Source organism: Passer domesticus, chromosome 3 (assembly GCF_036417665.1).
Source record: "Passer domesticus isolate bPasDom1 chromosome 3, bPasDom1.hap1, whole genome shotgun sequence".
In the NCBI taxonomy this organism is placed as follows: domain Eukaryota; kingdom Metazoa; phylum Chordata; class Aves; order Passeriformes; family Passeridae; genus Passer; species Passer domesticus.
Window position 1 is genome coordinate 38582963 of NC_087476.1, and position 13388 is coordinate 38596350.

The 13388-nt window shown below is 38.1% G+C and overlaps 1 protein-coding gene across 5 annotated transcripts in view; it reads right to left on the reverse strand.

Moving 5' to 3' along the window:
* Positions 1 to 5216: 5216 nt before the first annotated feature.
* EPHA7 (EPH receptor A7) overlaps positions 5217 to 13388 on the reverse strand; it is a 165169-nt gene continuing 156997 nt past the window's right edge. For all 5 annotated transcript variants that reach the window (XM_064412699.1, XM_064412702.1, XM_064412698.1 and 2 more), the window contains one exon: positions 5217 to 9006. In XM_064412699.1, the coding sequence (XP_064268769.1) occupies positions 8811 to 9006 (196 nt within the window). In that variant the 3' untranslated portion in view covers positions 5217 to 8810. The remainder of the gene's footprint in view (positions 9007 to 13388) is intronic.

Consider the following 13388-nt stretch of genomic DNA (forward strand, 5'->3'; position numbering starts at 1 on the left):
TGGCAAAAAACTCTTCAGAAGGGGTAGACAAGGATGGGATTATTATCAATCAATTATTTTGATTGCCTAAAATTTAATGATGGTGATGCTAGGGTTGAGTCTTTACAAGTGAGGAAAGGAAGAAAGGCCAACAAGGAATATGTCATGGGAATCTCTTACAAACCACAGAGATAGGATGAAGAGGTGGATGAAATAATCTGCAAGCAGTTCAGAGAAGTCCCACATGGCTTTTGCTCTCATGAGACACTTCAATTTACCAGATTTCTGCTGGAAATACAAAACAAGAGAAAAGACAGTCTAGGAATTTACTGGAGTGTGTGCAGGATATTTTCCTGGCACAACACCTGAAGGACCCAAAAAGGGTCGTGTTGGACCTGTTGTTTGTGAACAGAGAAGGAGTTTAGTGTGATGTGATGGTCAGAGGGCTTCTTGGGCACAGCCATCATGAAATAATAGAGTTTGCAATACTTGGAGAGGTAAGGAGTGGGATCAGCAGAGCTTGGCCTTCTGGAGGGCAGACTTTGGCCTTCTTAGGAGCCTGACTGACAAAGTCCCTTGGGAGGCAGTCCTGAAGGAAAAAGAAATCCAGGAAGGCTAGATGTGCTCTAAGAAGGAAATCTTAAAAGTACAGGAGCAGGCTGCTGCCACCTGCCATAAGCTTTGGAGGTGAGGAAGAAGACCAGCCTGACTTAAGAGAGAGCTTAGAGTGGAAGTCAGGGAAGAAAGAGAGTCTATGACCTTTAGAAGAAGGGGCAGGCCATTCAGAAAGACTACGAGGTTTCATGAGGCTATGCAGAAGGAAAACTTGAAGGGCTGAAGTCCAATTAGAAATTATCTGGCTATTGCCATAAAAGATAATATAAAATGTTTCTATAAACATATCAGCAAGAAAAAGGAGGCTGTAGAGAATTTCCATCCTTTAATGGAGGCAAGAGGGAATATAGTAACAAAGGATGAGGAAAAGTCGGAGGTAGTGACTCAGTCTTTAATAATAATAAGAGTAATTTTTAAGTCACTAGGGGTAACTAGCCCTCTGAGCTGAAAGAAAGGGATGGGGAGCAGAATGAAGCCCCCATAATACATGGGGAAATTTTCAGTGTCCTGCTACACCACTTGGTGAAGACAGGGATTACAGATCCTGCATGGGATTCACCTGGGGGTACAGGGGACATACTAGAAGAGTTCACTAAGCCATTTCCATCATTTTTCAACATTTCTGGCTCAGCAGGGGAGTCCCAAATGGCTGCAGATTAACAAATGGGATATGCATCTACAAGAAGGGCTGACCTCAGTGCTGGGGAAGGCCTTGGAGCAGATCAGCTTGAGTAAAATGACATGGTACATGCAAGACAACCACAGATTAGGCCCAGCCAGCAGGGATTTAGGAAAGGCAGGTCTACCATGACGAAGCTGATTGCCTTCTATGACAGGGTAACCACTTTAGTGGGTGAGGAAAAGGCTATGGATGGAATCTACTGGGACTTTAGCAAGGCCTTTGACACAGTTTCCCACAGGATTCTCTTGGGGCAACTGGCTGCTCATGGTGCGGAAGATGTTTGCAGTGTAAAAATTGCCTGGATGGCTGGCCCAGAAAGTGGTGGTGAATGAGTTAAATTCTACTGGCAGACAGTTACTAGTGACATTCCCTGGGGCTCAGTGTTGGGGTCAGTTCTGTTTAATCTTCAACAATTATCTCAATGAGGAAATCGAGTGTACCATCAGTCACTTTGAAAATCACACAAAGCTGGGCAGGATTGTTGAGCTGATGGAGAGTAGGAATGGTCTACAGAGGGATCTGGACAGAGTGGATCAATTGGGTAAGGCCAGCTGTATGAGATTCAATAAGGCAAATTCTGGGTCCTGCATTTCATTCACAACAAACCTATGCAGCACTACAGGCTGGGGCAGTGTCAGGCAAAGTGCCCAGAAGAAAAGGACAGGAGGATGTTGAACAACAGCCAGCTGATCATGAGCCAGATGTGTGCTCAAGTGACCAAGAAGACCAATGGCATCCTAGCTTTTATCAAAAGTATTGTGGCCAGCAGTGATTGTCCCCCTGCCCCCGTCACTTGTGAGGCTGCACATTGAGTACTGCGTCCAGTTCTGGGTGCCTCACCACAAATTCATTGAGGAGCTGAAGTGCATCCAGAATACGGCAACAAAGCTGGTCAAGAGTTGAGAGAACAATTCTAATGAGGAGCAGCTGAGGGAGCTGGGGTTGTTTACCTGGGGAAAAAGAGGTTCATGGGGACCTTATTGTTCTCTACAACTATCTGAAGAAGGTTGTAGTGACAGGAGGCTGGTCTCTACTCCTGGGTAACAGCTGGTAGGACAAGATGAAATGGCTTCTAGTTGTGACAGAGGAGGTTTAGTTTGGGTACTGGGAAAAATTTCTTCATGGAAAATGTTTGAAATGTTTGAAATGTTTCAAGTGTTTCAAATGTTTCAAGCATTTGAAAAGGGAAGTGGTGGAATCATCATCCCTGGAGGTATTAAAAGTTGTGTTGATGTAGTGTTTAAAGACATAATCTAGTGGTGGACTTGGCAGTACTAGTTAAGGGTTAGACTCAATCTAATCCTTTTCCAAACTAAATTATTCTCATTCTATGATTCTTTATGTGAAAGTGCAAACATATGTGTATGCATTTATAAGAAAAATTGAACGTAATATAAATCAAGATCCTAAAATGTCAAAGAAAATTCACTAAGTAAGGCTTTTCCTTTTAAAGATGCCTTTTATATTTCTTTAGTTTGTAATAAATTGAGAATTCTGATATTTCAGAGGTTTGGAAATCAGTACTTTCAAAAAATTAGAGTCCCATAAATGGCTTCAAACTGAGATCCCAAACTTTTGGAAACCTGAGACCAAAGGTATGTTATAGGAAATGTTTTTCCTTAAGAGAAGTAAAAGAGATTTTTTTTTTTTTCTGAAGAATCAATCAGTCATTTATCACTTCCTAAATCTGGATTTTGGAATAGAAAAAAAGATTGAAACAGGTCTTTCAATAATGTAAGTGTAGTTTACAGTCAAAACAAAATTAAAAGACATTTTTCATGAGTACGCCTGCAACCAACAACCAATGTCTTCAGTTGCGTACTATATAGAAAGAAAAGAGCTAGAAAGGGCTGGTGACATGGGCTGTGAACAAGGAAGGGGCATTTCCCTAGGATCTGGCATGAACACAAATTTATCACTTAGATGATCTTGGACAAGTTTAAAAACAAAGCCTTCTAGGAGTTCCTTCATGCCTCTAAGTATATGAGGCCTAGAAAGAGCTTTAATATTATTTGGTGTCAGTGTACAAAAATCCACTTTCTTTGCCATTTTGGCATTATATACAAAAAGTGTTGTGCCTGCCCAGTACATACCAGGAAGGACAGGCTGACCTGGAATTTGTTATTAATTTTTCCTTAATCCCAAGTTTCTGTTCATTGTCTTTTATTTTATTGCTACCTGACATTCTTAATTAATAACAATCAATTAATGCTAATATCATTAATGCTAATATCAGCAAAACAAAAAAAGCTGAAGCACTGGAGACACTGTGCCAACATATAAATCTAACTGAGAAATTAAGAAAATAATTACAAATGTGTGAACTAGCCTGTATTAATATTGATACATAGAGACAGATGACAGAAGTTTGTATTAATGTAGATACATAGATGTAAATTACAGAGATAAAGATAACATTCATTCAGAGCTTGTTCTTTTTTAAAAAAATCACAGGGCAGATTGATTTGATAGTTTGCAGAGTCTTAATTTTTGGCTTATTAGTTCTCAAAGTTCTACTGATTAAGAGAAGAATTTACAGGCACCTAGGATCAAATGGAAGAGATGGAAACTCATCATCCAAAACCTCCTCTGGCAGCTGGTTCACTTTTGTCACTGGCCAGATTAGTATACCTATATGTTTTGATAGAATTACTTTTATAACTACAGAAAAATAAGCACATTACACACCTGTGGTGTGGGGGGTTTTTGTTTGATTTCCTTGGTTGCTGTTGTTTGGTTTGGGTTTTTTGTATTTTTTTAATATATTGGTAAGCAGAGAGCTTCTAAAACATTAAATAAATAAATAAATAAATAAATTTATATGCTCTCAGGTCTTTCTCTCAACTCAGCTTAAGAAACACTAAATGTCAGTCATGGTTCACTTATGTTGCTCACTCTTTTTCCCCACTATCTAACATTTTTGGTGTGTTATGAATACTTATAACTCATAGGGTCTACTCATGTGTCTGCATTTACATACTGTCAGTATTCACATGGTAACATCAGTCATGGCACAACACTTGTGTACACCAAGCATAGGTTTTGGAGGATTGCAAGAATGCCATTTTAGTGAAGGTAATACATGGGTTTTATAAAGTGAGTCCTTTCTCACAAGCAAGTTTAACAGGTCTGCAAAGCTGGGATTCAAATTCTTGTCACTGCTTTCACTGGTGTTGTAACTTAGACCCCAGCTTAGACTTGCACTCAAACAGAAGTGGCTAAATACAGCTTTGAGTGCTCATGCTGACAGGACAGTTCCCCAAAGTCTACTCAGCTGTTGCCTAACCCCGAAAGTTCAACATTCACTGCGCTAGAGAGAAAGAAGGATTGTGACCTCAGCATTGTAGTTTGGTTCTAGAGCTCACTACAGAAAATATTTGGATCAACAAGAGAAACAGCTGCTGTCGGTGGGAGAGATGCTGAAAATCTTACCTCACAGCACCTTACAGTCCCATGAGGAAGGCAGTGTTGAAAAATATACCAATATCAGTACACCACTCCCTGGTTTAATTTACCCCATCTGGATGTTTCTTCTGTTCACTCAGACTGTTCCCTGAGCAGTGTGAAAGAGTTGATGGAGGTTGTTGCTTAACATCCAGGTTTTCTCTTTTAGTGTAGAGGGATGTAACTAATCTGGGTTTACAGCTTTTGCAAGGAGATAGGAGAACTAAGAGCTAAAGGCATTCCTAGATGCAGTTTATGGACCTAGCCCTTAGGAATTCTTCACCCTGAAGGTTGTATAACCACTCTGTAAGAACCAGGAGGGAATAAGAAGGTCTAAAATCTACTTTTAAGGTTTCCACTTAATAAAACACAAATGACAATAGCTTGAAGTCCTCCCTCCCCCAAGCTTAAAAACATAGAAGTGAATGATAGCAACTGAGCACTTCTTAAGTGTTTGCAAAGATTCCTGGACTGAAGCATGAAATAAAACAAAGCATTTAAGCAAAAGTACTTTTATTAGTAGTAAAGGGAAGTGTGATATCTAAGAACTGTCAGATGAGAAAGTTTGATACAAAATGTTTTTTGTAAGTTAAATCAGTACGGAACTGCCTGGAAAGAACTGCAAAATGATTTCACAATTTTCAATGCCCTTGGCTATGAAGGAATGATGAAATCTGATAAAACAGAAAGAACTGAACAAGGGAGTAAATAAGTCCAACTATACACACACAGGCAGGGACCACGAATTAACTATTGCTTGAGAAGAAAAAAATAAAAATAAAGAATTAACATCAGACATCTCTCTGAAAACATCAAGTCAAGCACCCAGTATCAAGTAAAAATGTGAAACAGGATATTTGGATGATTAAGAAAGAAACTGTAAACAAAATAGAAAACATATATATATATATATCACAGTATAAATACACTGTATCGCTATATCACTGTATAAATACATCATACACTCTTATTTTGAATAATTCATGCAGCCCTGATCATTCTACTTCAGGAGAAAGAAGGGCAAGACAGAGAGAGAAGATTGACAGAAGAAAGAAGTAAATTCACAGAATATAGGACAAATTCAGACTACTCATCATAGTGCACTGCCCTGATTTGGGAAGTACTTGAACTGTACATATTGGATATAGAGCCCTGAAGATGTCTAGAAATGAACAGCTGAAGGTATCCCTAATCTGTAGGGATCAGTGGAGGACTTTTGACAAAACTGTAGCCCCAGCAAGGCACACAGCCAGGTACACACGGCTATGTGGGCTCTTGGTGTGGGTCAATGCAGCTATTCCTACTTTATGCACAACCAAGTGTCTTCTTAAAAGAGCTGACAGACAATATCAGGGAAGGATTGTGAGGAGAAGTATAGGCAAGATTAGAAATTAATATATAGGCAAAATAACCATTCTGTCCTTCAGTCCTTCATTATGGTAGTTTGGTTTTTTTTTCAGTCTTTTTCCTGTAACATAATGTGGCTACTGAGGTAGCTGGTATTAAATTCCTTCCCAAATCATGCATCCAGTTCAGTGTCTGAACCCAGAAGGTAGGTCAAACGGCATTTCCCAGAGGTTATGCCACATTCCCCAATGGAATTTTAGTTTTAGTTGTTTTTTTTTTTTTTTGGTATCAGAGGGTGGTAAGGTGCCACACAGCTGAATCCTCTCTCAGCACCAAAAGTTAGGCAGGTATGGATAACCTCCATATCTGCTATCATGCCAAAAGGAGAGGCAAAATTATGCAAAATCTGGAGTTTGACTTAATAAAATTAGTAGAAATATTACATGTGTTTTGATATTGCTTTATGTTGTGCCTCTTATTGCAAAAAGTTTTATGCGACTGAGTTAATGGAGTTCTTTCAAATATATAAAAATGATATGCAAAAAATCTGTATTATGGGGTGATACTATGACACTACTTTGCAATCCCATTTTTTTAATGATAGGTGGATTTTTATAAAACTTTGATCTACATTTAATTGAAGAATAATTTAGGCAGAGAAGATTTTGGTAAATTGACACCATGGATACAGGATTTAAATCCAGAATTATTTTGATAACAGTGGAGAGAAATTACTGAGGTGGGAATCACTCTTCAAGCATTGCTGAGCACTGAGTTTACTCTCTATAATTCATATATTCTTAAGTAGCTGAAGTTCTTATATTGAGAGAGAATATCTTGTAAACCTCATTGCTAAAACAGAACCCTGAGATGACAAAATCTTAATTAACTTAAGCAAAGTCCAAATTGAAGAAATTTAAAAGAATGTGCTTAGCCATTGCTGGCATTTGGGAACCCAATAAAGCACCATTTACCAAAATCTTCAAGCAAATAATGGACAAATCCAATCAGTTAAGGATTTTTGGTAATATTTCAGCTATGAGTTTCAGATGCCTCCTCCTCATCCAAACAATTATTTTAATCTTATACAGAGTAACCATTCTTAAACAAGGCCAGTGTCTCTATGAGACAAATCATTCCACTGCTAGAAGAAACTAAAAATGGGTGTCATATTGACAAGGTGTAACAACAACCAACTTGATATCACTGTGGCATACATTCAAGATGAATGACTCATGAAAAGCTGTGCTACCCTGAAGGAGAAGAAAAATTTACCCAGTTCTGTCCTCTAAAATTTACCAAAAAAATATAATGCGCAAGTACTTATAATAGCCTAAACATCAATACTTTGCAGTCAGAAGTACCAAGTGAAAAGTGTCTATATATGCCAAGGTAATAGAATACTTCATTAACAGCAGTAGTCTCTCAACTGTCATACCAGTACATCTGCTAAGCTATAACTATGTTCAGAAACAGTTTCACTGGAGACGGAAAGATCTGAGCCTTTCCAGTATGCTTTCTGATAAACCTTTCCAGGCAAAATGGAAGAGCTTTGAGGAGGATTTAAGTGGACACATAGTCTGCAGCAAAAAAGTGATTTCCTGTAAGTAGATCGAGTTAAAAATTCTTAAAGTAGTTGACAAAATGCCTTTTCTCAGGGAGACATAGAAACTGGCTTTGCTCTTTGCAGACTAATCATTAGACATGTCTGATCACAGAAGCAGAGGAGAAGGAAGTGAGGAAGAGATTAGACTGGCCACTTTTCAGCTTTCTTACTCCTGAGGAATTCTTACCTTGGAAATCAGGGCATTTTAAAATGTCTGACAGACCAAACATGGCAATTTTCCTGTTTCCTTCTAAAAATACCAATTTTCTAAAAAAAAAAAACAACAGAAAAACCAGTCCTACATAATTAAAATAATTCCCAATTTCATCACAAATTTCATGAAAAGTTATAATATGTATTTTTTTTCACAATGAGCAGAATCCTCCTTATATTTTTCTGTAATACTGAAATGATTATTTTCAGCATTAAAAAAAAACCTGCTAAAATATCTTCTTTCCTGTTTCCATTTCACTGTGAATGGTATAATTTCTTTCTGTTCTAGAATGAAAGGACATTTTAAAACGTCCCAGATTGGCTGGAGTATTATAATTTTGCTGAATAATTTTCAACAAGGCCTATTTGTAAGCAGAGGCAAAGACTCACATAGATTCATCTGCAGGAGTATGACTAACAGAATGCTCTCTGCCTCCTTCTACCACAAGCAGTATCAGTAGGAGCAAATCTGTATCATCACAGCTTAAACTTCTTAAACTTCTTCCCCAGCAGGATCTTTGGAAAAGTTTATTTAGCTGCTTCTCCTTCTCCTTTGCTCTTCTACATACATATTTTATGTATAAGAGGGGAGCTAGAAAGAAGATGGGGAAGCAGGGTTATGTTAGCGTGAGGAGCTTCCAGGGCAGGCTTCCAGGGCAGCTTTGCTGGCTCTTCTCTCCCTAGCAGCATCGCCATGTCCTGCTTCGCCATCCTCCTGAAATCATCATGCTCTTCAGATGTGGTCTTTCATCCTTGTCATTAGTCATAATCCTCAGTTTGTCAGATGTGTGTTCTGGCCTCTCCCATACACCTCTGTTTACTCTTCCTCCTGTTGCCAGTCTGTTCCTCCCTTCTTCTCCATTCCTTTCCATGCTTCTTTTCTACATTTCCATTCTCTAATCCCAACTACAGTCCTTATGGGCTTTAAAAAAATGCCTCATAGCGATCACTGTGCCTCCAAACCAATCTCATGATCTTATGGTTATAACTCTTGTTTTGCTTCCCCTTTCTGCTTCCTTTGTCTCCTGCCATTATGCCATTTCTATTCAGGCTGTCATCTCTTCTGGAAAGGGATTTTTCTCGTTCTCTGTTTTGCAAAGCACCTGGCATGTTTTTGATTCTGTCAAACAAATAATAACAACAGATATGAAATTTGCAGTGCAGCAGAATCCTGATATCAGGAAGTAATAGAGGCAAATTACACTATCATTTTCATTGCCATGTATACACCACTATTTGACAAAAATTCTCATTGACTGGGTAGGTAAACATCAATAAACTCAAAAATTCTCAAGCAAACACCTCTAACATGAAGGAAATGTAGTTGTGTTTCACGTTGGATCTCAATGAGCCACAGGGTTATACTTGACAATTTCAGTATTGGAAACAAAGGAAATAAATGAATGAGGTGCAGTTTTTTAGATGGGCATTAGGGTATAAAATCAAGTACCAGGAGAAGATGTAAATAACTGTTTGAAACAGAGAAGCAGGACAAGGGTGGAATGGGTGTGTTCAATTTAACTCTGCTTAATTAAAAAAGATACAGAAGGTAGATAGATTCTAGCATGTAAGCTAATAAAAGTAGACTCTCCCTTAGTCCAATATTATCAGAAGCTCTTAGTATGGCTGAAGAATCTTATAAAACATTTTATCTGGCTCATCTCAGTCATTATATGATATTGGGAACCTGAAGACAATGGTTATATTACTTCTGCTGCTTAAAAAGCCCCAAAAAAAAAAAAAAAAAAAAAAAAAAAAAAAAAAAAAAAACCAAACCAAAAAAACCCCCAGAGATTAGAAAAGAAAAGGAAAGAATAAGAGGTGGATTTTACTGTACATTAAGTGATAGACTAGTCATATGAAATCTCTAAACAATATAGCTTTAGCACTAATGGATGTAGGCCAGGACTGAATGGAAATTATTTTACACGTGACTAGAAATCTCTTAACTAAATTATTTGAAAATTCCTTGGAGAAAAGCAATTTGTTATAGACATTGAGACAAGCCAATGTAACACTAATACTAAAGAAAAATAAACTATCAGAGGAATGTCCCCCTGCTATACCAACCAATATACTTATAGCTGCTTCCAAAATCATATCTGTCATTCCAGCACATGGATTATATTATTTAACAGTGTGAATCAAAGGGAAGAGACTCATTCAAGACAAGAGCGATATTAACACATCATTGCATGCCATACATCTCTGTCACCAAAGTGGAAAAAATGGGAGCAAGATGATAAACTGAGAAGAGGATCTGATATTATTAATAGCCATAATATCTAAGGCTTAACAAACAAAAAGAAGAGATAGAGGAAGCAATCTGATGGAAGGACAGAAAGTTTTCTTCTGTCTCTAGTAAAGTGTCCTAGGGACTAATTTTACATGAAGGGAAGGTATTAACTAAGCTAAACCTCATTTCTATTAGATTTTTTTGCACCTGCCCTTTGAAGCCCTAGTAATGCATGGAATGCATGAGAAAAGAATTCATCAAAAAGGCACTCTGAGGAGAAATCTTTTCAAAAAGGAAGAACTTTTCTACTCTGATAGGTCCTTTTAGTATTTTGAAGACAAGTAAGCCTTTGAATTAGTAAAAATGATTGACACATGATTTAATTCAAAGCTAAATGTAAATGGTAGCCAAAAATGTCACTTTGATGCATAGGTATTTAAAATCTCAAGTTATATTTGTATTGGCTCTCTCTCTCCTGACATTTTTCGGGTAGCACCAAAATTAAGATCTCCAGATCAAGAGATTAATGAAATAGGGTACAGGGCCACCCTGGACTGTAGCACAGCTTTACTCTGGGCTGCCAATAGTTCTCACTGCCCAGGTGAGAGAATAGCATGAATGAAACAAGAATGAAACATCAACAAATGGGAGATGAAGATCCCTGTGCAACACATGGCAAATCAGTAAGATAATTTCCTTGCATCACTAGGACCCAGCTACTCAGTATCATAATGGCTCATTTCTAGTTGCCATGCCATCCCATATGGTTCCAGGTTTGAATTAGACAGGAAATCTCCCTGGAAAGAGATGGAAGCCTAAAACGGTTTGGAGAAACTGAAAGCCAGTCAAACAGAGTAGATAAATCCTCTGAAGTGAGGATAGGGCTTCAGTTATCGGTTGCTGCATCTGTATGGCTGAATTTAGCACTTATTTATCCAGTCTCTGGGACACACCAAGGCCATATCCAAAATCAATAATGAGAGAAAACGTGCAAAAGTTACTACCGACACTGTGACTTCCACATAAAGGAAACCCCATGAGAGCTAGCTCTCAGAGTGCCCTGGTTAAGCTATCATGTATCCCAACACTAAATCAGGATGTGTCAGGGATTCACAGCCCCTAACCTTCTCTGAAATTAGATCTCTGAATTCATCCTTTCAACAGGAGATACATGTAAAGAAGGATCAAAGAGATCATATGCACTTTATCTGATAGTTGAGCAGTGTCAGAATGATATGGCAAAGTGTGGTGCCTGCAGACTGAGATACTAGCTCTTCTGGGAAAAGAAGGCCACTCAATGTCTTCCAAGAAAAATCTCCATTTTACTCAGAAAAACAGTCCCCTCATTCCCACAGAAGTGTCATAAACAAGATTTTCAGAGGAAGAAGGAGGGAATTTCTGAAAAGGAAAGGTGCATCAGGAATTGAAGGGATTGTACAGTACAGGAAGTAACTTGAGAGGTAATTTTGGACTAGGTTTATCTTAACCAACCTTTTCCCAGGCAAACAGCTGCAGCTCAAAGTGTCTGGTAACATATGAATGCCAATATACAAGTCTCTCCTTTCCCACACCAACCCTTTTTAGAGATTGAAAATATCATGTTTGCCTTTTTGTAATATCTTCCCACAGCCCAGTAGTGTAGAGTCAATCTTAGTCTTTCTATGCCTTTATCACCCAAGAGATATGTAACAGTTCCACAATTTCCAGAAAAGTAGGCCATTCGTAAAATCACAGGAAAATAAGGTGAGCCTTATCCATAAGGATGCCAGACAGGTATTACATGTCTGTCCATCAGCCTCCTGAACCGTGGGTAGCCATGATTCAGCTATCAATAAGCATGAGGGGAGTCAGTCTGCTGTCTTGTTCTGGCATTTACGTGAAAAAAGGAGAGAAAGTGAGCCCAGTAACAGCTGGATGCCATCTCTGTGAGATATCTTCCTACTTGCAGCAAACAGCTTCTACCAATTTACATCATATTCATCTGTTTACTAATGCTCACTGACCTTAGCTAACAAGGACTTCTGTCACCAAAAGGTGCTTTAAATTAAAAATAATAGCAACAATAGAATAGAACATAGGTCTAAGCACTGCCAAATATAAGATACTGTTTTGCAAAAGTATGCTGCAATGGTTCAATGACACATTTGCACATACAGAAGTCTTTGCTAAGATATCTGACTTCTGCGTATATATATATATATATTCTCTATGTATATATATGTGTAATCTTAAATTTAAATAACTTGACAGCACCTGATGTTAAAAAAAGATAAATTCAGCTTTGCAAAATCTTATTAAAAATATACAAGTGTAAAAATGGTATTAGCTACTTTAAAGGCTTACTTTATACAGCCTTTTCTTCCCTTTTAAATGATTATTAAGATACTTTGCTATACTGTAAGCAGGTAATATTTTTAAGGTATATCTTCTTGCTTTTTCAGCAAATAATTCAGAAGCAGATGACACAGGTCAAGCATTAGTTTTCATACAATTTTCAACAATCCAGCTATATCAATGCCATAAAACCCATAAGAAATGTTTATAACAGTAAAAATGAATGTGAAGTGACTTTCCCCCATTCATAGTGAGGAGTGTAAAATCACAAAAAGTAACTCTTTTCTCTTGCTTCCCTGACATAATCCCTTCACCAGATATTTTGGGGTTTTTTGCCATTCAGTTCCCCCTTAGATTGCACTGCCAGCAGAAAAATTTTGACATTAAGTACACTCCATTAACTTGTAACACTGGTGTTAACTGGGCATTCCATGAAAGCCTGACATTCTGCTTCCATATTCAACAATTCTCCCCACTATAAACACATTTCTTTTTCTTGTTTGTTTTGATTTGTTTTGACCAACACTAATGACTTCTGCACTTAAGAATGGTCTCCCTGACTCATAGTTTGTTGGTTGTAGATAAACATTGCTTTTGTTGTTGCTGGGTAGTAAGTATTTCCTCCTCATGATCATCTTCTACTTACCCTGCAGGGAAGTATGGGTGCTGCTAGGTAAGTGTTAATGACTGATGCCAGCTGGGGAGAAATTGTAGTCGAGCATGGTGCTACAAATAGCTTCCTACCTCATGGCTGAGAAAATATCCCTCAAAGGCAGCTCTGCACAAGGTAACAAACATGGACAACTGCAGAGGGAATTCAGTGTTGGGACACTCAAGTAACTACTGCAAGAAAGGTACTGCCTGGGAGTCATCCTGCTGTTAGGAAAGCAGTTTCATGGGATAGGAGGCAGCTTGTGGCTGAGACTTGCAAC